This window comes from Schistocerca nitens, chromosome 7, assembly GCF_023898315.1.
Source record: "Schistocerca nitens isolate TAMUIC-IGC-003100 chromosome 7, iqSchNite1.1, whole genome shotgun sequence".
Taxonomy (NCBI): Eukaryota; Metazoa; Arthropoda; class Insecta; order Orthoptera; family Acrididae; genus Schistocerca; species Schistocerca nitens.
The window spans coordinates 467701632-467727824 of NC_064620.1; the positions used below are offsets into that span (position 1 = coordinate 467701632).

At 40.8% G+C, this 26193-nt stretch overlaps 1 protein-coding gene across 2 annotated transcripts in view; it reads right to left on the reverse strand.

The window, feature by feature from the left end:
• LOC126195058 (protein Spindly-like) overlaps nucleotides 1–26193 on the reverse strand; it is a 138913-nt gene that overhangs the window by 89452 nt on the left and 23268 nt on the right. For both annotated transcript variants that reach the window (XM_049933504.1, XM_049933505.1), the window contains exon 2: nucleotides 13595–13768. In XM_049933504.1, coding sequence (XP_049789461.1) covers nucleotides 13595–13768 — 174 coding nt within the window. The remainder of the gene's footprint in view (nucleotides 1–13594; nucleotides 13769–26193) is intronic.

Genomic DNA, 26193 nt, shown 5'->3' on the forward strand with positions numbered 1-26193 from the left:
CCAGCAGCCCGACTCCCCCAAGAGATGGAATGCCGAATTTGGGGGGGGGGGGGGGGGGTTCAAATGGACCAAGAAGAAATGTGAACTCAAAGCATTCATGAGGACACAATTTTGTTTCCTGAAGGCATAGAACAAGTGGAGCTGTGATTCTGAGAGCAGCCGTAAATCCTCTGTTGGATCAAAAGCTGCGAACGTTCCATTGTAGGAGAGTCATGATGAGCAAAAATTTGAAGGAGTGTCACCTCGGTGGCTGCTGAGTGCCAGGTTTCGAAAACTCACTGCTACAGGGCACAGGTGCAGGAGGATCCTGCTCCATGAGGTCTCAGGTCAGAAAAACAGTTGGTAGTGCGCACCAGCGACACTGAGGTCAGCCAGGCAAGGGTATCATGCAGCGACACTGTCAAAGAGGGTCTTTGAGTTAGCGAGGGAGAAAATTGTTTGCCTTTGACTTCTTCAGGCCCTTCCAGTCAGCAGAGGAAGATTCAGATGTTGGTTGGCTGGAGGGACATAGGTAGTCTTCACGGGAGTATTCCCCCTGTCCTTTCCTGCAGGCTGGCTTCATGGAGCGAGATGTCCCAAGAACAGTACTATAGTTGCTAGATGGCAGAATGCAGGGTTTCCGACTACCCAACAACTTGCGAGTGATCGGGTAAGACACTTTTTCTTTCACCTGGATCTCCAGGACAGTCCGTAAACCGAGATACGTGGGACAATTGCGGGAGGCAGTGGCATGGTCGCCGTTGCAGTTGATGTAATGGGGGAGAGGAGGAGGAGGCAGACAATCGCCCTCATGAGCATCCCCACCACAGACAGGTTACACATTTGGCTTGTTGTTGACAGGACTTGAGTGTGGTTGTAATGATGACACTGGTAGCAGTGCATCGGTCTCGAAATCTACTGTTTGACTATGATTACTTCATTACCTGCTTTGATCTTTGACCGATGAAACACTATCACAAGTGAGAAAGAGTGTGTGTGGGTACTAAGGAGGCATCCACTTTTTTCATCAGCCAGTGGACAGCAATGACACCCTGATCACAGAGGTAAATCTGTATTTCTGCCTCAGTTAGACCATCAAGCAGTCTCGTGTAAATAACACCACAGGAAGAATACAGTGACTGATGGGCCTTGAGACAAACAGGATAGCCATGGAGGCGTGAAGCTGCAAGCAGTAGTTGTGCTTCAGAATCAGAAGTGGTCTCCAAAAGCAAAATACCATTATGTAAACGACAGCAGGATTTCACAGGATCAGCAACTGCATCAACACCTTTCTGAATAATGAACAGATTTACTGTAGCAAAGGACTGACCGGAGGAACCTTAGTGCAGTCGGGAGGGTCTTTAAATCATTAGCCTCATTCCATTTACATTTCGTAGCCATTGACTGTGAAGATAACTGGCTCATTGCAACAAAATTCCTCATGATTGCCAGTGTCTCCGATGGTGTGCTCTTCACAACTGGAGGAGCCCTTCAGAAGTGTGAGCACCCATCTTAGGTGCCTGTTCATACCTCAGGTCCACCTCCCAAACATTTGACGGACCAATCCGCGAATTGGGAAGGTAGCAGCTCAGGCAATAACCCCTCCCTAGGCCTGGCATGTACAATCAACCCTCCCTGGGCCAGGCATGTACCATGGGGAACGTGTGAACCCTACATGTTAACCCGGGGATGGGAATTACGCATTACCCAGTCACCTGTTACACGTAAGACGCATGATTCTGGCTTCAGGAGTGCACATGGAAGAAGAAGAAGAAGAAGAAGAAGAAGAAGAAGAAAGAGAGGAACCTCAATCGCCGAAGCTGATTAACGAGAGGAAAAGAGAGAGAGAGAGAGAGAGAGAGAGAGAGAGAGAGAGAGAGAGAGAGAGAGAACAGTGGAGAGTATTCTGATATCAACTACCGAAAATGCAGAATACATTTCCAAAAACAGCCCAGACATGTTGCCCGTGGAAGAGGAAAAAGAACAGCAAGAGGATAGACATGCAGCATGGAAGGGAAAAGATACTGCAAAGGCTGGGGCCCCGTGGTAGACAAGCACGAACCTGTCAACGAGCGGCAAGGGGGGAAGAGATGCTGGATGCATGCCCACATTTGGGTGCAGACTGTGTCCAGAATGGCAGGTTCGAGGGTGGGATTGGGGACGGAGGCAGTGTAGGCCCTGCACTACCTCCTAGGCAGTCACTTTGCCAGAGCACCCAAAGATTGCAACATAACTGCTTGCTAAAATATTGTGCCTGTCAGACAACATCTGGCTGTTCAACAGTGAACTACTTCATTATCTAAAAAAATCAAATTTTTCAATCATATTTAGCTTTTTGTCAACAATGTAGGTGTTGAGTGTACACTAATTAGTGACATCTCTAAAGATAAATAAGTTCTGTTACAGATTAGGTGTAATTACTGGTTGAGATTCGTAACTTCTCCATTCTTTGCAACACTGCATTTAATGTCACTAACACTTTTCCAAATCTTTGACAGACAAAAGAAAGAGAGAGAGAGAGAGAGAGAGAGAGAGAGAGAGAGAGAGAGAGACTTACATGCACTTGCACCTGCTTTATAGTAATTCATCTGAAGTTTTCATATTTTCAGGAGTATGACCCGGCTAGGCTGACCATAATAAATGAATCATTTGTAACTGACTCATCATCTGACCATTTGTAGGTCTAGAAACATCTTTCATCAGGGGCATGATAAACTGTTTCTTTATCAGTTTTGTGTGTTTACATTGAGCTATAAAACAATCTCCTCCAGTCTGTTTTAAACTAAATTAATTCCTTGTAACAACATGGCCATTTTAAATGCTCTCTCTGCAATGCAACAGAAACTGTTAATCTAAGTGGCTTTGTGGTGGAGTGCAGATTATTCAAAATACTTTAGGACTGACAAGTACTTGGAAGTACAGGGGTGAGGCTCACATTCAGCCAATCTCAAGCTCCTTAGCAGCAGCAGCAACTGACTGCAGTTGCCAGACCTTAACCGCCACCACGTCACTTCCTGCTTGCACTATACTGCACTTTCAATCAGCTATTCTTGTGAGATCGTTTATTGTGTGGTGAGGTTTGTTTTAATTTCTTATAGTTGTGGGATTAATATTTTATCTATTGTTACTGTCATTTATCAGGGTGTATACGTGGACAAGGAAAAAAATTCCCGGATTTCCCGGTTAAAATACACTTTCTCCCGAGTGAAAATTCACTTTTTACATGTTAAGTTACAGTATACTCTTATTCTGCACTGTAAAACTCACCAATCCTTTGAATGTTTACGGTTTTATATACCGGAGTAGAATTTCCCGGCATTTTAGAAAATGAAACTCAGGGGGGAAAAACACGTTTTGAAAGACCTTTGATGTGCAGCAATATGTACGCTGCATATTTTCGTGTTACGAAGGTATAAATTCGAATTCCGTCAAATACCGCATGTCCCTTTCAGAAGCATTGAAATCGAGGGTTGCGATGCACTTTTGTAAGCCAGTCATAGCTCATGTCACGTGATCTCGCCAGCCGATGACAGCACAGGACACGTGATGTAGTCAGCCAATAGCAAGATCACACTCAAGTAGCGTGAACACACAAATAAGAAAAGTTAATGGTTTACATTAATATACATAGCATTCACATAAGAAGATTAATAAGCTGGAAGAGAAGCTAAGCTTCCACATATAATGTGGATCTTTTTTGCACTTGTTACACTTTCAGATACATCACACAAATTTGCCAGTAAAATTTCTAATAACGACGTAAACGTCTGATCTTCCGGGCTCAAAAATCTTCTAAATGGTCGTCCTCAAAGAATTGATTTTTAAAGGAGAGTCAAACGCTTTGTGATTTAAGAAATTCATCATACTTTCTCGCACATCTTACGTAAAAGCAAATCTGCTTTGAATGTAACGCTTTTCAAACCACCATTCGCAATGTTTTCCCGCGACCTGTTAGAAATAGGTCCGTTCCAGCAGTTGGAATAGAGCGCCAGATAACAAGCGTCACCGCGCTTGGGCAGCTACGATGACGCAGGGAGCCCATATATTCCTACGTGTAAAACATTAAAAGGTCTTACATTATGTCATAAAAGAAACAAGACACCAGAGGATACTTCAAGAGAGTTAGAATTTCGTGAACCATACTAAAACGCATAATTCGGCTGAAAATGCACATTCGTATGTAAATTTTCTTGCAGTACCAGTACTGTATCATTTCATGTTTGGTTCTTTACTATGGCATAATGCCACACGTGCACTTGAAATGCAGCGAACAGTTGAAACTAGCCAATAGTGTGAAATTAAACACTTCATTTCAAATAAATTGACTGCCTCAACAGAAAAGATTAATAAAAGCCAAATCTCTTTAGCAAACCGGCAAAAATAACTTCATTGTTCTGTAAGGCGATTAATGTTTGGCTGTCAGAAAGGTGGATATAAAATCAAACTATTAACATATTTTAGCCTTTCGTAATTACGCGAACGTATTTTAATTCATTTGATAGCTCCAGGCCACAAAAATCCGTTTTGTTATCATTCAACGTGACAGCAATAAACGAAGAGGAAACAACAAAAAATCACTAAACGTAAACACAGGCCACATGGAGCCGACCCACATCTCCACCACAACTCAGACTTCACTGTGCATCAGCCCCAGATTTACTAATTTCCGAATCGGAGCAATATTAAGTAGTGGCGCCCAGCCACACTTCTGTAACCAGAAGCGGGAGAAGGTATTACTCATAAGCGACTCAACTGCGCATGCGCAAGAGCCGGCCCGCAACTGCTCAAACGAATCTAAACAGTTGTGACGCCACGCTCATAAGAGGCAATTTCTTTGGTGTCGGCAGACACTTGTATGAGCACTGTTTTGTTGTTGTATACTGTGCATTTCCTTCGCAACTTAAGCTTTATTTTCGTTTTTTTCCTCTCGTTCATGTTTTGTTGTTGCAGTATTATTCTGCAGTAGCGGGATACAGTAATATCCTTTGTTAGAGTATTCGTTCTTACCAGTCAAAATAAAAAAAAATTAACAGATAACTAAAACAATGAAAAATTCCCGGAATTCTAAACAATTCCCGGGTTTTTCCCGGTTTTCTCCCGGATGAAAAAATTCCCGGGTTTTTCTCGGATCTCCCGGTTGTCCCGGGTCGTATACACTCTGTTTATGTGGTATGAATGAAGTCAGAATCAAGTTCATTAAATGTTAGTCGGTCAAAATGTTCGGCATCACTCTTGTCTGTGGGATTGTACCGTCAGAAGAGTCAAGAGAAATAGTTTGCACAATGCATTCCAATACTATCAGCAAATTATTCTTGATAATGCTCCCTATCATTCTATGATTGTTGAGAGGACACCTACCATGGTAAATCAAAAGGAGGATGAAAAGTATCAACGTGGAATGGTTCCACTTGTTATATTTCCACTCCTTAATCTCTTTTTTCCTTTTCCAGTTGTATTTTCTATTCTACACATAATGTATATATCATGAATAGATGAATTTTCTAAATTGTTAGGAATGCTATATTTTACCAAACTTTGTTAGTCAACACATGGTTTTCCAATCACTGATGGTAGAAGTAAACAACATCTGAGGATTAGACCTTAGGCCTGTTCCAACAGCCAACTGCTGCCTACAGGACAGTATGAGGAGTGATCCATTATCGTGGTACATGTGATCAGTATGTTGCCAATCCCTACAGCCATTATTGTCAATAAATGAACCCTCTGCTTCTTTATTCAAGCTAATCATCATTTGGCTTAACAAGGGCTAAATGGATCCCTAACAGACCTATCTACCTCAGAAAAAACCTGTGGAAATACCAGCAACCTGGGTCCTTCCACATTGAAGGCAGCAATGCTAACCATTCAGCTATGGAGGCAGCCAGAAAATATTTTATTTAAAATAATTATTTTAAGAAATATTGTAAATTAATGATTCACTAAAACTGTGCTTTTAAAATCCAAACCCGTTATATAGTTATTTCAGGACTAATAAACATACTTGAAAGCCTCATTCTCCACTTTCTAACGAGCATCTTAGTTTTAGAAAAAACTGTGTATTTTAATAGTTATACTTATTCCAGGTAACCATATTCGAGAACACACTAATCTTAAAATGCAATCTTGTCAAAATTCTGTTGTTATAGTTTTATGATCTAATTTTTCTGATTACTGTCCAAGAATAATATGTTGGTTGGTGAACACTCCCACTGGAAATTAGTATTTCCCAAAAATTCTTTGCGGACTTTGGCTATCCCAGAGCATATTAAAACTTCCACGATATGCAACAGTAGCTGTTATCTGCCATTTGATATTATTAGGCTTATTGCTAACCAAGATAATATCACTGCCTAATGCATTTTTATATTTTTACTTTTGCCGACTTATGTTAATACCGAAAAGATAATACATTTTGCAATTATGTAATTTCTGTACTATATGCATCTTTATACAGGCAGTGTACACAAATCCATATAGTTGTCTGCAGAGAGTACTCAACAATTAAGGTTCCAGAGTCAGGCTGTGGCAAGTATTCAACCAGTGCAAATGCAATGTTTAGTCAGTCTGCTCCCAGTAGTCAAGATCTATCCCAGCTAGCTCTCAAGCTTATTTCAAGGTGGATATTGAGTTTAGGTTCAGTTGAAAATTCAAGATTGAAAAATCAACCTGTTACACAGCTTATTTCAGGGTGGATATTGAGTTTAGGTTCAGTTGAAAATTCAAGATTGAAAAATCAACCTGTTACACAGTTTACATCAAGCTGTAAAAATTTAACTTGAATTAAAATAATTTTCCCAAGCTTGAAATAAACTGTAATTTCCCTGGAAGGCTGTACAGCAGATGCGCGTGCAGCATAGCTTCCATAGATGTCCACGGGAAGCGCCACAAGTGTTTATAAGCCTTGCACTGACTTTGCTCGGTTTACGGCCATTTTACCTTTGTGACACGCGTTAATGATTGTTGACTGTTGTGAAGTTTGTTTTATACTGGAAAATAGTTCGGTAAGTGTGTGGCGTCTCGTGCCTTACTGCTACACCGGGTCTGAAGAGGATATATAGTGTATTACAGGTATGTTGGTGCATTTTTCTCTAGTGGTACGTTAATATTACAAATGTTAAATACTATTATGTAACAAAGAAATATCATATTCTTTTACGTAGAAAAATTGAGCCTGGATGAAAGTGAAATGGATTACCAGCTAAGAATACATATTACAAGTTGTTCAGCAAAAAGAGATCATTTTAAACTAGCTCTCTAGTACGTGGCACCAATAAATTAAAACTTAATGTTATTTTTAAAATCTCGCCTTTTTATATATATCGCCCTATTACATTTGTTTACTTGTAAGTACTCGCGTGTGTCACACCATGAATGAATAATCGTGAAGTGCTTTAAGTTTCTTTGTGAATACAAATAGTAATGACATGGTGAACGGGAAAAAGTACATAAAGAACCAGTCACTACATAGGTGTCAGTCTTTTATATTTACGTAGCTTTGACTGCTCTTCAATTGCGGTAATATGAAATTTCTTCCTGTTAGTATGACACACTTGCACAAAGTAAACATGCTCAAAAAATTCAAGTCAAAGAAGTCTTAAAGTTGGGGCAACAGTAAAATCAGAGTTGCAGTCTGTTATTACGCCATCAGTCTTAAGAGATTTTGTTGAAGCTGTTAATTCTTTCTGTGGTGATGGACACAAAATTTCTTGTGACTCATGCTTGGAAAAAGTTAAGCATATTCATAATAAGCTTAACATTACTTTTCATATTTAGGTTGATCAGTTTCAACTTTTTACATTTGTTATGTTTAGGTGTGGCTAACATTTTCTTTTACCTGTTACAGGATGATTATACCAGCAGAAGTGAGCGAAATTTGATCCTGCTCTGGTCTGTGTGCTGGGGCCGGAGGGGCATCAGAATAATTAAATTTTGAAATAAAACAATTTTAAACACTTTGAAAATAAAAAATTTTAAACATAAATGTCTTGATAATTTTTTCATACCATTTCCATTCTGATATTTATTTAATTAATTAGGTTCAATAAATTCAGATTAATAATTATATAGCTTAAAACAAGCTGTAAATACCAGGCTGTATTCCACGTGTGTAGATACAGCTGGAGCCAAACTTGATAAGTCAAGCTTGAAATATAGCTTGAACTCTGCCAATTTTGATGTTTGTTTCAAGCTTGAATCCAACTAACAGGCCTGAATATTCCAGCTTTGATCAAGCTTATATACTTGAACTTTACATCTGGAAACAAGTTTGAAACCGGCTTACTGTGCTATCTGGGATAGTTATTATGTCAGTCATTACATCTTTCAGTCAGTCAGTCAGTCATGATTATTCAATCAGCACACCCACTATGTAATTAGTCAGTCTGCACACCCTATAGTCAACATGTATATTTACCCTGTTATTCACTATTTCATTCAGTTAGGCTCGAGTGAGACTTCAGCTCCATCTTGAAAGTGTTGGCATTATGGTAAAATGAGTCACACGAATAGAATTACCTTTATTGCCTGTGTTGGGATCACTTGAAAACACTGCCACTTCACACTTCTTTACAGATTAATGATGTCACTTGAATCTACCTCAGAACCATAAAAACTTCCAGTCACACACTCATCTGGATCATCATTATTATTAGGAACATCTGAATAATCATTGTCAAAAACCTATGAAAGCATTTCACATTCATTCATTTCCTATTGTTTTCTGAATAGGGCCATCTCTAAAAGCAGGAGGGACTTCAGTGTGAAAATAGTAAATATTGAAATTTCAAAATACAACCATAATGCTAAATACACAAGAAGTACATGAAGGCAATCATGTTTGATGAATTCACTGCAGTGTAAACAACTAAATAGATGAAATAGTTCTAATACACCACAGTAGATGGCATCTACAGACAATGTGTAGAAAACACAAGTTATCTTGAGACCCTTCCATAACAGATGGTGAGCAAAACTCAAGTAATATCTCAATCTGTCCTCAGAGTGTTAATTGTCTATGTTCCTACTTGTAAAATTTCGTTAGGCTACCCAGAGCCTATATGAGTTTCTGACCTGTGTTGTTACAGTCATCAAGGTTACAATTCACAGGATAATAGTGTTGTGTTTAAAGAAATAAATGTAGATGGACTATAAAGAAAAATCATCAATGTTGTGGAAAATTGTTTTTAACCCTAAAGCATATAATAATAATAATAATAATAATAATAATAATAAGAAGAAGAAGAAGAAGAAGAAGAAGAGAATGTATGAAGACTGAAACCTACAAGATTTATGAGGCACAAAACAAGTTGGAAATTTTACAAGGAGATGATTGATTTCAGCATTGGAACATCGAAGTGATAAATTTAAAAAGATGGATCTTATTGACATAATATCTCTCCATCAGCCACACATCCTATAAATGAAATCGTCAAATGATGAAAACAGATGTCCACCTTGTCACTGCCTTTATAACCAAATAGAACTGATATGGATGCCAAACTGAAGGTTATGTTGCCAACAAACATATAAAAATTAATACATGAAAAATTTTGAAAAAATGTTTGCAGTTTAGGCAACCAGCAAAAAAGCCATTCGAAAAGCCACCTTTGAAGACTTGAAGAAAGCAGTGTCATGGAAAAAACATGGGAGAATGAAGCAATTAAAAATTGTTATAAGAAATTACCAAACCCGTAAATAATAGCAGAGGCAGTGCAACACTTGAAGCATCCATGTTGGCGACGAGATTAATGTCAATGGATTTTTTTCCGCTGTCATCACAAAAAAATATGTATAGGGAGATTCAGCTGAATGATTGGTGAGTGTGGTTCAAGTATGGTGCTAGTATAGCAAAATTATATTTTTGTAAGTTTTGAATATTAATATGAAGAGTGTTACCAGCAAATGAGTCCTCGTGCAGTTGAACTCAGTAATTCAGTCTTACTCACACGAAAGCACTCTCTCCCACTGATGCATTGTAATTCTCCACTGTTCCAAACAGATAAGTTTCCTCAGTTTGACTGACAAGGGAACCTCCCCATCGCATCCCCCTCAGATTTAGTTATAAGCTGGCAAAGTGGATATGCCTTGAAAAACTGAACACAGATCAATCGAGAAAACAGGAAGAAGATGTGTGGAACTATGAAAAAAATAAGCAAAATATACACACTGAGCAGTCCATGCACAAGATAGGCAACATAAAGGATAATGTGAGCTGAGGAGTGTCGTGGTCCCGTGGTTAGCGTGAGTAACTGCAGAACGAGATGTTTGTTCAAGGCTTCCCTCGAATGAAAATTTTAATTTTTTATTTTCAGTTTATGTGACAAACTCCTATGATTTCATCACTTTTTTGGGAATGATTATCACATCCACAAGAAAACCTAAATCGGGCAAGGTAGAAGAATCTTTTTACCCATTCGCCAAGTGTACAGGTTAGGTAGGTCGACAACATATTCCTGTCATGTGACGCACATGCCGTCACCAGTGTCTTATAGAATATATCAGACGTGTTTTCCTGTGGAGGAATCGGTTGACCTATGACCTTGCCATCAAATGTTTTCGGTTCCCATTGGAGAGGCACGTCCTTTCGTCTACTAATCGCACGGTTTTGCGGTGCGGTCGCAAAACACAGACACAAAACTTATTACAGTGAGCAGAGACGTCAATGAACAAATGGACAGATCATAACTTTGCGAAAATAAAAAAGTAAACTTTTCACTCAAGGGAAGACTTGAACCCAGGACCTCTCGTTCCGCAACTGCTCACGCTAACCACGGGACCACGACACTCCTCAGCTCACATTATCCTTTATGTTGCCTATCTTGTGCATGGACTACTCAATTTGTATATTTTGCTTATTTTTTTCACAGTTCCACACAACTTCTTCCTGTTTTCTCGATTGATCTGTGTTTAGTTTTTCAAGGCCTATCCACTGTGCCAACTTATAACTAAATCTGATGGGGGTGCAATGGGGAGGTTCCCTTGGGAGAGGCATAAGCTTTTTTATGTTACAAACAAGAAGAAAATTTTATAAGAAAATGAAATATCAAGTCAATTACAAACCTGGGGGACATGAAAGGAACCTCCTCGAAGAATGTGCTAATTACACATTTGGGCATCACCTGGACAACAGTACGGCTGGCTGATTCTTTCACTCCAGAAGTGTCAAAAGACATGTAACTTGGTGCTGCTTCTGACATGAATAAATAAACAGTTACAAACTTAGCACTCTGTTTCTCATAACGAAACCAAATGGGCGTTGCTAAGTTTTTGCTAGAGTATGCTGCGTCAAGTACATTTAATGCAAATTACCTCACATTAGATACCTCCGACAGAGTTTCAGTTTGGTGCAACCAAAAATATAATGTATTCTTAAGATTACGTTTACATGATCTGTTTCCCTAAATTTACTAACAAAAACAATCCTCACTCATAAAAAATTCTGAATTTTGTCAGTAAATGCAGTTTTTTGGCATTTTCTGCATATGGCCTTTAAAATATTTCACTAAATAAAACTAAAATGAAAACATATGCACGTCTTCCAGAAGATACCAATTCCAGCTGCATTTACATATATTGAACAATTTGCAATTGCACGAGCTTAATGAACCATCAGATTATGTGAATGTTCTATGTCGAACACAGCAACATTGCTCCGTCTCCACATGCTCCTGCTGAAGTGTAAATCCTATGTGGTTTTGAATAGACAATAGGCGTGTCAACGCAAATCCTTGTTGCCAAGTCAGAGTTGTATTGCATACCAGCTGGCAGACTGAAAGAACCTGAACTCCCTCCCCAGTAATCTGGGTCTCCTGCTCAGTATGGGTGCCAACATAAATGAATAAGTGCCCCTCAAGTGTAGAAAAGAGATAATGCGGGAGGTAACTGGTTGAGCTGTCAGGTAAAATACATCATGGTATTCACTAGTATCCATGGTCTTTCACCCATGATGAAGTCACTGCGCAGAATGCACTGCGACTGCCTAAAAAGCTGCCTTAGGGGCTACTCAATCCCTCGTGAATGGTGACTGTCTCTGCTGGTAGCAAAATATGTGGTATATGTTCACTGGAGCATCCTTGCCAGTGATTCATCATACAAGGCAAGATGAATCTAGTTATGGCTGGTGGAAGGATGCACTCTGGACTTCCATGACAAGTGGTACCAGTATTTACTGGAACAATTGTTTGAAGTGTAGGGGCCATGCATCAAGTGTGGGACTTTGTAGTATGTGTGTGCTCCAAAGGGACAAAACAAAGTCTCCAGGGAGATTTCATGCTGCTTACCCAAACCATTGTCAGTAATTTTACCCAATCACAAACTGCCTCCTTCAGGCTAACAGTCATAACCAAAATAAGAAGTGTGGCAAAGTAGCACAGACTTATCCTAATCAGTGACTCATCCTCCACACCACGAGGAATCTCACTGACATGGGTACCGAAGGAAGTCAATTCTTGCCTCAGGACCACGTACAGTATTACACTGAAGGTGCCAGGCCACAAGCAGGCCTCATTAGTACATGAACTCCCTGAGAGGCCATTTAGACCCTTTGCAGATGCCACAATGATGACCCATAAATTTACCTGTGGACTGCTTATACCCTTGTACGCAAGGCCAACAACAATATAATGGAAGCAAAGACATGCAGAGAAGAAACATGAAAGCATTCTCCACAGTGACAAATCACAGCAACAAAAACAGCGAATGTGAAGAAACAGCAATCTGAGGTACCAGTTTGACATTTGTGGCCAAAAGGCAAAAACTTCAGGAGAACTCTGGTTTACCCACAGCAAACTGACTTAAACAGTGGGCATGCCTGGCTCACTGTAAATTTGCAGCCAGATGGTGCTCAGTGTATAGACAGTAAGGCTGGGTGATGTAGTGTTATACAGCCAAGATTGCTTTAGTTCAGTTCCTATTGGCACCAGTTGGCAGGCTAATGCAAATAATGCCTGTCAACAAAGGGTAGTTTTTCCTTGGCCTCTTACCACTGGTAGTGGACAGGTGACCATTGGGGACCAGAATAAATAAGAAATAAAAGTAATGCAACATATAATATCCAGTTATAAATATATGTCCCATACTTTCATCAAATATAATATTTAGTCCTAGTAGAGGGAGGAGGGGGTGCAGGGGGAGGGGGAGAAGGGTAGGGAGGGAAAAACACACACACACACACACACACACACACACACACACACACACACACACACACACACACACACAGAGAGAGAGAGAGAGAGAGAGAGAGAGAGAGAGAGAGAGAGAGATAGCCAGCCTCATAGCACAGAGCTACAGCAATATGCTAACCACAGGTTCAGTAATAGCTGCACCACTAGCTAGTCTTGATTTTTAAAGGGCTGCCCTTCTTTTAATGAAGTATTGTTTGCAGACTCTCAAATGAAAAGTTTGATATTTTTTTAATACAATGATGAATTGTCATAGTAAATGCACAAATCCACTGTACTCAAGTTCTGCCTTTCATCTGGCAATGTATCCGTTGATAAAACATCAAATTAGGAATATTCAAATGAGGATGCAAAATACCAATTCATTTATATACAGCTGTATTCCAATTAGGTCAAAGAAGGTAAAGTTCATTTTAAGTACTGCATATAACTACCTTTCCAGTCAGTCGAGATAGCTCTAGTTCATGTTTCTTCTTCATGATTGTTAACCGCTTATTCTTCTCCAATTTTTCCATCTCTAGATATTTAATGACATCCTGCATTTCTCGTTTCATACTTTCTGCAACTTCTATATCGCGATGAAGCTTGTGAATTTCCTGCTGTCTTTCCTGTATGGATGACACAGAAAAGAAATTAACAAATATATAATGTAGTTCTTGAAAAGAATTTCATTTTTCTTCCTAAATTATTCCGGAAACTGTTAGCAAGTGCAAGATATTTTTATGTTAAGTGTTTTACACATAATTTTCAAATCAGTGGATGTTAATAGCAGAAGAGAGCACTGAGAATAATATGGCTGGCAATGTGCAGTCAGCAGGGCACACATGGGGAGAGTGGTAGTGATGGCATTATATGCAGGGGCTGTAAGGCACGTACCATTCTAAGCTGAAGTCTATGCTAGCATTTTTTGTAAATATTAAGGAGCCCCTCCTTGCCCACATTCACACGGTGACATTCACCTCTGCTTTGGTTAGTGTCTGAAAAGAATTCCTCTGAAAATGCAACAAAAGTAGTGATTTATTTTCAACTGGCTAGTTAACCATTTATAAATTTCATAGAAGCATCACGCGTTGCAAATTTTTAGTAAAACCTACATTTCTCTTGTTGCCATGTTAGAATTTGTTCCTTTGCCAAAATAAAGTAAAGTTTACACATTGTCACCTCACTAACATGTTGTGCAATGCAACTGCAAGGGAATTCTGAAACTGTGGTTTATTAAGTAAAGAACAGAGGAAAAGTAAGGTCAACAGCTTATTAAAAAGCACCTTGTCAGTACAAAAATAAATATGTAATATCTTCACTTATACTGTTTGAAAACCCACAGCATTTCTAGTGTCCTCAGTTATCAACGACCCTTTAAAATTATATTCTTCCATAGAAAAATGTCTATAGTTTGTGGAATAGCACAGAGATGCTGAAGTTCTGCACACTAACCATATGCCACAATATATACACTATCATTTGTCAAACCATCATTTTGATACCTCAAATCATTTATGAAATAAGAGAAATGTTGCGGATATTTATTACTGGTGCATGCATAATCACCGGTGTGTGCAATCACAGATGACTGTGCTAATCACATCAATTTTCTCGAGATTGGTGACAGATAGATATCCACCCAAGTCTTAAGAAAAATTCAATATGTTAACTAAATTTTATACACAGCAACACATTATGTAATATGCACCGTAAGCAAAATCATGTCAACCCCTATTTCTCATTGCAAAACTTTTTCAAATTTCCTACAGTGTCTTAGTAAAACGCATATCACAATAACTCTGACCAGTAACGAAATGACGAGCACATCATAATGAAGGCAACATATGTAGCTATAATGAACTCATGAATGAAATTTTTTTACTGATTATTTTCTGTAAAATACTTTGACAAAAATTGCAGTTCGTGCACCTCACGTCAATTCTGTCACTGCAGTGTATCACATACTGGCTGCACACTGTCTGCCTTCCCTCCCAGCAAACAAATGAACCTGTCCAGCACTTCTGATGAAAAATGGTTACTGGGCATTGGCCACCATATTCTGCACGGTCTTGCGTGGCGGAGTACCACCCCACACCCCCATCCCCTGTTCACATGCAAATGGAATGGTAAATCGACAAACTAATAACACTGTGAATAATCTTCATACCTACACTGTTAACTAGTTTATATGAATTTTAATCTTAGTATAACAAGGTGCAAATTCTGAGACACAAATAAGAATGTGGGGTAAAAATTTATCTCCATTAAAATAAAGGTTCTGGAGTAATATACAGTAACAAATAAGCTTAAGGCAACATTCATTACAAAGTATTGTTAATTTTCACAATATGACAAAGCCAATGATAATTTTATGGTCAATTCATTTCATTATATCATTGTTGTGATCTATCAAAATATGAGATCTTATTTTTCTTTTTTATTCAGTTAAAGTGTTTCTAGTAACATTATGAACAACATATTAAAAATTAAAAAAATCAAAAGAAAGAAGTATTGTTTAGCACAGTGTAAGAAATGTACATATATTGATAAAACATAAAGCTAACAATTACAAATAAAAATAGTTCATGAACTAAAACAAAACGAAGATCTCATAAATTAATTCAAAATTTGATAAAATTCTGGATATTTAAATATTTTCAAACCTAACTGTTACGGCAACCTTGACACATTTTTCCGATGCTGTTCGCGCATTTGTTTCAAACAAACATAGTATTTGAAGGGACTTTTTCCTTTTTCTTTTTTAACTGCAAAGAAGGCATCATCCACTTTATTGAGATTGGCTCTGACTGCATTGCTGATCCTGGAATATTCCACCCAAAACATGTCAAAATCTGTTCCATTGTTACACGAAGCTCTTTGGGTAAAATTGATTTTAGGAGTCTCATTTCTCCTACAACCAGCCCAACCACCAATGACTTAAGAAAACTGCTTTTCTTGGCTGTGTCGCCCTTCTCCTAATATAAGACATAGCCGTTTATCCATTTTGTTTTGTTTTAGGGTGCAAAAAACAACTGGGGTCATATGCGCCCAAGTCAAAACTATATAATACGAACACAGAGAGGAGTTAAACGACTACACATCAGTCCCAATGGACAGAATAGGAGACACATGGCACGTGGAAAGAGGGCTCAAAAAAGCATCATACAGAAATGGAGGTCCAAAACTAAAAATTAAAAGGCCTTCGCCAGATAAAAAGTAAAACGCAGTCGACAGACCGCACATCATTCGCTAAAACGGCTGATAAATCAGACAGCAAACCCAGGATGGAACATGAATTGTTAAAAAATGGCATTCCAGCAGGAAGTGGCGGACAGTTAAAATTTCGGCACAATGCGTAAAAAGTGGTGGGGTACCGCCACTTAGCAAATGATGATGGCTAAAAAGCAGTGCCCAATATGCAGCAGAGTTAAAATGACCTCCTCCCAGCGGGAGGACTGAGAGGAGGTCATCCAAGGTGCTGGGAGAGGCTTAATAAGCCAAAGCTTATTCCCGTGAAGGGAGGACCAGTGGCGATGCCAAAGGAACACCATCACCTGAGACGGCAACGCTGAGATCATTGGAGGGAATATAGGTACTCACAGGCTGAGGTATGAGGACTGCAGCCTCGGCAGCATCAGCGGCCTTGTTTCCTGGCAGACTGACATGACCAGGGACCCACAGAAACATGATATTGGCTCCACGAAAAGTGAGCAAGTGAAAGTTTTCCTGGGCACGCTGCAGTAATGGATGAGCAGTGTACAGCGCACATAGACTTTCGAGGGAACTGAGGGAGTCTGAGCAGAGGACACAATTGAAGAGGCTGTGTCACTAGATGTACTCCATGGCCTCATACAAGGCAAAAAGCTTGGCTGTAAATACTGAGGAGTGTGCCGGAAGCCAATATCGAAAGACATGGGTGCCAATGACGAAGGCACAGCTGACCCCATGGTCAGTCAGAGAGCCATCAGTGTATGCAAAGGCACTATCGTGAAAGTTCCATGCGAAGGTCGTGAAACTGGAAGCAACTGAGGCTGGAGTAGTGACCTTAGGAAGCGAATGAAGGCCAAGGTTAACATGGGCCGCTTCACGAAGCCAAGGTGGTGAAGGGTTCACACCCACCGGGAAAGTTGCAGGCAGTGTGAAGTTAAGCCACCGTAGCAAGTGGCGAAAGTGGACTCCAGGAGGTAACAGAGAAGAAGGACGAGCTCCATACTGAAGATCAAACAAATCATCCAAGAAGGAGGCATAGGAGGGGTGGCCACGCATCGCACACAAACGCCATGCATACCTATTGAGGAGAAAGTCACGGTGGTAAGACAGTGGCAGTTCAGCAGCTTCAGCATACACACACTAAACCAGGCTGGTGTAAAAGGTGCCCGTGGCCAAACGGATGCCATTATGGTAGATAGTGTTGAGACGGCCTAAGAGGGATGGGCGTGCAGATGCATAAACAAAGCGCCCATAGTCGAGTTTCGAAGGGACAAGGTACCGGTACAAACGGAGGAGGGTGGTTGGATCGGCACCCCAGGGAGTACCATTGAGGGCACGGAGGAGACTGAGGGACCGTGTACAGTGGGCTGCCAGGTGAGACATGGGAGGACCAAGAGATTTTCCTATCGAGCATGAGCAACAAAAATTTCGTAGTTTCAACAACTGGAAGGGCAACAGGCCTAAGATGTAGAGATGGTGGGAGAAACCATTTGGCCACCAGAAATTCATAGACTGTTTTGTCAGGAGTTTACTCCAGGAGTAAGGACGATCAAGACAGTGCCGAAGACGGCACTCAGTGAGACAGGTCCGTGGAGAACTGCAACAGATGGCAAAATCATCCACAAAAAGAGAGCCGGAGACAAGCCATTGTAGGGTTAATGGCAATAGCAAAGAGGACGACACTAAGGACAGAACCCTGAGGCACACCATATTCCTGGATAAAGGTGTCTGACAAGCGGAGCCCACACACGCCTTGAAAACTCAGTTTTGTAAAAATGCCTAAAGAAAATGGTGCAGGTGCCCACGGAAGCCTCAGATGTAAAGAGTATGGAGGATACCAGTTCTCCAGCAGGTGTTCTAGGGCTTCTCCAAATCAAAAAACAAAGCCACCGTCTGGGATTTCCGCAGAAAACCATTCATGATATGGGTGGACAAAGTAATGAGATGGTCAACTGTAGAAAGCTGCGCTCCAAATCCACACTGTGCATTCATTAGTAAATGCCGAGAATCGAGCCACCACACCAGCCGGGCACGAATCGTTCAACCATCTTGCAAACGCAGCTGGTATTAGAGATGGGGCAGTAGCTATAAGGAAGATTTTTGTCCTTACTGGGCTTAGGTATGGGTATGACGGTAGCTTCATGCTGGCGTCCAGGAAATGTGCTCTCTGCCCAGATGCGGTTGTACGTGTTAAGCAGAAAGTGCTTGCCAGCAAGAGAAAGGTGCTGGAACATCTGAATTTGGATAGCATCTGGCCCTGGGTCAGAGGATCGGGACGAACTGAGAGCATGATCGAGCTCCCTCAGAGTAAAGACGGCAGTGTAGCACTCACGTTTCGGAGAAGGGAAGGGTATCATCCGAGCTGCCTCTGATTGTTTCCGATAGAGGAAGGCAGGGTGATGGTGCGAAAAGCTTGAAACTTCTGCAAAATGGCAGCCCAAGGTGTTGGGGATAGCACTAGGGTCTACAATGACATTGTTAAAGACTGTCAGGCCAGAAATTGGGGAATGGATCTCGGTTCCAGAGAGCCGTCGGAGGTTGGCCCACACAACAGAGAAAGGTGTGGAACTGTTAAAAGAATTAGTGAATGAAATCCAGCTAGCTTTTTTGCTATCCCGAAGAACGTGACAACACTTTGCACACATCTGTTTATAATGAATGCAGTTTGCCAGCATAGGGTGGTGGTTAAGAACGCGAAGAGCACATCTACATGCGCAAATTGCGTCACGGCATGCCTCAGTCCACCAAGAGGCTGGGACACGACGTGGTAGAGAGGAAGTGCAGGGGATGGAATGTTCTGCAGCAGTAAGGACAAAGTTTGTGAGATATTCGACCTGGTCATCTCAACTGGGGAATCTTGTTCTTCGAAGGTCATCAGGGAGGAGTAAAGCTGTCAGTCAGCCCTAGAAATCTGCCATTTAGGTGCGCACGCGAATGGGGGAGGGGTCAGCAAACGGACAGCACACAGGAAACGGTTGCTCAAGTAGGTATAAGTACCGAGTAGCAAAAATGGAGGAGGCAGCCGCCAAATAAGTTGAAGGGAGTCTGCCCTGGTACAGCCAATGATGGAGGGACATAAATAGTACAGAGAGAAAAAGTCAAGTGGGGAAGGAAAAGGCAAACTGCCACAGCTTGAAGTTTGGTAGTCAGCGAGATGAGCTGACTACAACTGTCATCCCGTATGAGCAGCATGATGCCCCCATGAGAAGGAATGCCGACCTCAGGGGGTAGGTCAAAACAAATCCGTAAGAAATGTGAAATCTCAAAGCGGTCATGAGGGCGCAATTTCATTTCCTGAAAGCAGAGTACAAGGGGATGCTGTGACGCTAAAAGCAGCCGTAAACCGTCGTCGTGGGACCAAAGGCCACGAACTTTCTATTAGAGGAGAGTAATTATGAGGAAGAGACATAGGAGTGTCACCTCGGCACCTGCTGAGTGACAGCTGGGGAAGAGGCACTACTACAGGGCACAGAAGCAGGAGGATCCCGCTCCATGGGGTACACAGAAGCATCAGCTTGCTTGTGTGGTCGGTCTGTGGAGTCCAATGCTGAGAAGTGGTTGTTGGTGCGCACAGGCGACACAGAGGCTGGCCGGGCTAAGGTATCACATGCCAACACCATCGAAGAGGATCTTCAAGGTGGCAAAGGAGAGGACCATTTGCCTTTGGAGGACTTCTTCAAGCCTTTCCAGATAGATGAAGACTTGGGTGTCGTTTGGCTGGAGAGACTGAGGAAGTCTTCACGGGAGTACTTCTTCTACCCTTTCCGGCCTACCAGTTGCGTAGCTGGTGGTTTTGTCCTTTGAGGCGGGGGTTTGATAGCCTGTTGCACAGCTGGACAGGGGGGATGGCGATGCTACCTTGACACTGGGTGACTTCACAACCTCAGAGTCGAATTGGAGGTCGCATGTCTGCGTGGTCTTGTCCTTCATGGAGCGAGGGGTGACTAGAACAGAACTATAGGTACCAAATGGGAGAACATATGGTTTGCGACTAGCCATGTAACTTGCGAGCAACTGGATAAGGCATCTTTTCCTTTACCCGGCTCTCTTGAACAACCCGCTCGCCTAGATACATGGGACAATCGTGAGATGAGGCGGCATGACCGCCATTGCAGTTGATACAGTGGGGAGAAGGTGGACAATCGCCCTGGTGCGCAACTCTACCACAGGTGACATGTGGCTGGGTGTCTACAAGACGTTCTAGTGTGGTTAAAACATTGGTAGCAGCACATCGGGTTCGGAATGTATGGCCGGACGGTGATAATTTCATAGCCTGCTTTGAGCTTCGACAGTAGCACCACTCTATCGAAGGTGAGGAAGAGAGGAGGAAACTACCTTTTTCATTACACAATGAACAGCAATGACACCTTGATCAGAGAGGTAAGATTGTATTTCAGCCTCAGTTAGACTGTCGAGCAGCCTGGTGTAAATTACACCACGGGAAGAATTCAGAGTTCTGTGGGACTCGACATGAACAGGATAACCGTGAAGAAGCAAGCAGCTGTGCTTGAGAATCAGGAGTGGTCTCCAAAAGCAAAGAGCCATTCTTTAAACGAGAGTAGGGTTTCACACAGCCAGCAACTGCATCTACAACTTTCCGAATGATAAACGGATTAACCATGGCGAAGGACTGACCATCTCCAGTGCACGAGACCACGAGGAACCGTTGTGCAGCGGGAAGGGTTGTTGAATCATTAGCCTCAGTGCGTTTTTATTTTGTAGTGGAGTGGGAAGATGATAGACCCATTGTGAGGACAATCACCCCTCCTTGGGCCTGGCCTGTACCAGGGGGTACATGCAAACCCTACCTGTCGACCCGGGGCTGGGAATTACACGTTACTTAGTCACTTGTGATGAGTCAGACACATGCAGCGTGGAAGGGAAAATATGCTACTAAGGCTGGGGCCCCGTGGTAACCAAGCAGGAAGCCACCAAAGAGTGGCAAGCCCCCTGACGGTGCCGTTTATCCATGAAGCATCTAAATGCTCATACATATATCACATAGGCCAGCACCTTGTTTTTAGTACCATGGTGTTATTGTGGCATAGTAAATCAAATACATTGACTCCCCATTTGCTATCATTGCAGAAAAGTGCTATGTTCTATTTCTTTGCCTCCTACTTCACGTATCTCACCCATCGCTGACAATATATAATGGAACGTATGACTCTTCTTTTTTTGTTTCCTTGTAAGAATGCAGATTAAGAAACTTACTTGTTCTTGGTTTGAAGCAGGGATTCTGCATTGTTTTTGCATAAGGTTCCTACCATTGTCAAATTCTGTTAGCTAGTTTGTCAGCTACTTCACAAACAGCAAATGAATTGTTCATCATGATGTTCCAATTGGTTCCATAAATAGGTTTGCATAATATCATCATATAATATGTAGGAATCTACACATCTTTATCCCTAGTTTCTTTTCGCAAATATGGCAGGCCCCCATGAAAGTAATCCATCTTCGTATCATGTGAAGAAATTATCTTTACCGCATACTTGTCTGGTCTGCTTGATAGATACATTCTGAAGTTACGGTGTGTCTCATCAATGATTACGAGAGTTTAGGGAGTGAACAGTTCTTGACAATGTTTGACAAACACAACAAATCAAGGACTGCAGTGAACTTCTCTGCTGGTTTTTTTTTCAGATGAGTCATTTGGTTATCAAATCTTAGATACTGATCAAATATTCGCACCAGTTTTCATCATCACACCTTGTAAAAATAGGGACCCATACCCCACAGACTATGCATCAACACAAGTGACATGAGCATTTTTAGAGCCTCACTCATAAAAAGTTATGCCCAATAATGCTTCCCTTTCTTTTTGGTTGGTATCTCCAATATACCAATGGGGCGATGTAGCTTTTGCCCTAGTAACAACTTTCGTTTGCGCTTTTTTACATTATCTGTTTGTTATCTTGATATTGCTCGTATATTTTGAATAATACCATTCTGACTGTCTGGTACATATATCTTTAAACAACATGTTCTATATTTTTGACGTGCATTTAATAATTTGGTAACAGGTGTACTGTACATGATTGTAATGTCTGTTTCCTGTCCCGACCCGTAGCTAGTCATCAAACGCAATAAAAGCGAAATTGGCGGTTTTTCCATTGTGTTGATTAACACAAGCTGCCGTCCTGCAATTACTGTAGCATGCATTAAGTTCATAAAGGGACAAGGGTTGATGTTATTAAAGCCTGGCATAAATCATATTGACCATAGAACGGCTGGAACTTAAATACTGGCAACTATTTATTCACAACCGATACAAAAGAGTTACATGTTTGCACCTGTTACTGCCCTTCAAAGTAGTCACCAGTGTTGTGTAGAACCCGTTGCCAGCAATATGGAAGGTGTAGTATGTCGTTAGCAGAGCCTGTTGATGGTGCGTATGGAGCGGTCTAAAGTTATGATGATTCTCGTGTACAACTGTGACAGTGTTATCCTAACGCATGTTTTGGGAAGGTGGACAGTAGATATTGGGTACCATTTGTGATAGACAGCAACATTGGTAAACAAACTGAGTGTCAATGTCGACAATTAACTGCTACAGCACGATTGTCACCAGAGATTGGTAATGTACATCACGTATCACATTGAGCTGACATACAAAACAAAGTAAATTAATCTCCAATATTAATCAATGAACAAAAACTAGATTTATATAGAATTACGTCAATACACAGTATTATTGTTCGTTTTTGGAGCATCACCTGCGACCAGCTTTGCAAAAGAAGCAGTGACACTTTCTGCACAACCCACCAATCATGTTGCACAACAGTGCGTAGCCACATACAGCACGAGCTGTGGCTGCTCTGTTCAGTCGATGGGACTGGGAAGTACTGTACCATCCACCATACTCCCTAGACTTAAGTCCTTGTGACTGATTTGATTCCGAAGATGAAGGAACCACTTTGTGGCATTCACTTCAAAACTGTTCCAGAGACTTGACAGGCAGTAGACCATTCCACTCACACCATCAATAGAATAGGCTGTGCTAACAGTATACTATGCCTTCCACATCACTGGCAACAGGTTCTGACTGTTCACTGAATAATCAGAGGCAGAATGATCAATTCCAGAATTTAAAAAAGTTAGAATTTGATAATTTGGTAAAAGTGTAGAAACTGAACCGAGTGAAAAATTAGGATCATTTCAAAATGTATGTAATGTTACATTTGATGCTGTAAAGCAGAGGTTGCATACCTTAAAAGAAAATGTTGAAAAGCAGGATAAGTTAATACCAATAGACCAGTCGCAAATTGCATGTGTTAACAGTAGAGTAGATAAAGTGGAAGAACTTTAGAGACTAGCAACCTCAGACATAATAAATATAAGCAATCTGGAGGAACAGGAAGAAGAGATGATAGACCAAAAAGTTGCTGTGAGAGTACTCTCCGAGAACGTATCTCCTGTTTTATCTTCTGAGCTTAGTAATATCAAGAGAGGTACGGATGAACTATGGAAAGAATTCAAACTTATTCAGGACAAAATAGATAATAGGGTGACTTCTAATGTGGTATTGACTAGTGAGGTAATGACGGATTTACAACGGGGAGCCAATTCTGGATTATCCAGGCAATTCCCCAAGTTTAAGCCAGACGGGGAAGTACATCCTACCCATTTTTTGAAAAGGTTCAACCAAGCCTTGCCCAAGAACTGGGACGATTCGAAAAAGATTACTTGCTGTTGGGTATCTATTAGGGGAAGCCTCAGAGTGGGGTACATTAAACATTGAGAACTTTTCCTCTTGGGTAAATTTTCAAAAGAAGTTTAAAGAGAAGTATTGGTCAGCAAGTGCCCAGGAGAAATTAATATCAGACTTGTGGGACCCGATGTATTAGAATAATATGTGGGGTACAGTGAGAAAGTATTTCGACTGGCATTTAGGCCGGTATTACACTATCAAATTTCTTTGTCAAAGATTTGATCAAAGATGTGATCCAATATTCCGTCCAATATATTTGACAAAGATCTTTGACGTAGCGCTACAAGGGGTATTACACTGTCATCAAATTTTTCGTCAAAGTTCAAGATGGCTGACAACAACTTGTTATTAACCGCAGCAGTTCTACGTACTCCAATTGCACTGTGTGCACATGCGGAAAAGAAGTGGGGGGAAAAAATGGAACCATACATACGAGGTTGACAGCCTTAAAAGTCCTGGGATTGCAACTTGATAATAAATTCAGTTGGGAGGAGCACACCACAGAACTGCAGAAACGCCTTAACAAATCTGTATTTGCAATTCGAGTGTTAGCAGACATAGGCAACATAAAAATGAAAAAGCTTTATATACTTTCATTCCATAATGTCATATGGGATAATATTTTGGGGTAAATCTTGAAGTCAAACAAAAGTTTTCAAGGTCCAAAAGCGTGTAATACGTATTATTTGTGGAGTAAATTCACGGACCTGCTGCAGAAACCTCTTCAAAGAACTGGGTATACTAACTACTGCCTCTCAGTATATTTACTTCTTAATAAAATTTGTCGTAAATAATATATCTCTTTTTCCAACAAACAACTCAGTTCATACATACAATACCAGGAACAAAAATGATCTGCACAAGGACTTAAAAGCACTTACTTTAGTTCAAAAAGGGGTCCACTACTCAGGAACACTCATCTTCAATAATTTGCCAGGAAACATAAAAAATTTAGTTAGAAATAAAGATCAGTTTAAAAGGAGCCTGAAAGACTTACTACTGGCCAACTCCTACTCCATTGGCGAAATTTTTAATAGAGACAAATGATGTATTGTATTTATTAATACTATTAGTATTTTTATTTCAGCTTAAAAAAAAATCGACATGTTCCACATCCACGAGGATCTCCTCAGCACGGATCTATGGAACGAAAAACTAATCTAATCTGGGTGAAGCCGTGGGTTTTACGACGACACGATAAAAGCATTCAATAAAACTTGTTACGTGAGCTTACAGTGGAAGACGTCAAGTCGTACATCAATTACTTAAGAATGGATGAGCATACATTTCTGTATGTGCTCAATGACGTGTATCCTCATATCACAAAGCACAATTTTCACTTAAGAACTGCTACATCTTCAGAAGACAGGCTCACTATAACACTCCGAATGCTTGCTACAGGAGAGGGTTATGTTAGGTTAGGTTAGGTCAGGTTAGGTCTCCAATCTTCTTAATCTATTTTTGTATTCAGGGTTCCTCACGTTGTAAAGTGCCTCATCAGCTTCAGACATCTCTATTAATTCTGTAGTTGTCGGCACACATCAATTGTATTTACCGGCAATGGCCAATGGTTATAAAAACACTACAGACGACAGAACGCTGCAGCGATGCTAGCGCTCCTCGTGGTAACATATCGCATTGCAGTGAACAGAAGACAAGCGATTTCTTTGATCAAATATACGGCCTCGGCCTAGATTTGATCAAATATTGGACGACATTTGTCAAAGATCCCTATTACACTATCAAATATCTTTGACAAAGATATTGGACAAAGAAATTTGATAGTGTAATACCGGCCTTAACACTGGTGAAGTAGTTAGATAAACCAATGGAGGAAGAGGGGTTAGTTCAAATTTTAATAAGACTATTACCCATTTACGCGAGGAAAGACATACTATGTAGTGGGTGGAAAACAGTAGAAGAGTTGTCCTTCGTGGATGCACTGGATGCCTTAAATAAAGACTGCAACGTGAACGTACACCAAAGTGAAAAATCAGAATTACAAAAGGAATAGTAACAATAATGTTAAAAAACATGAGGCCAACTTAGTTAGAGTACACCAGTGCAATAGAAATAATGGTAATGATAATTATCAGAACCTTCGAATTTAGGTACAGTAACTTCACAGGA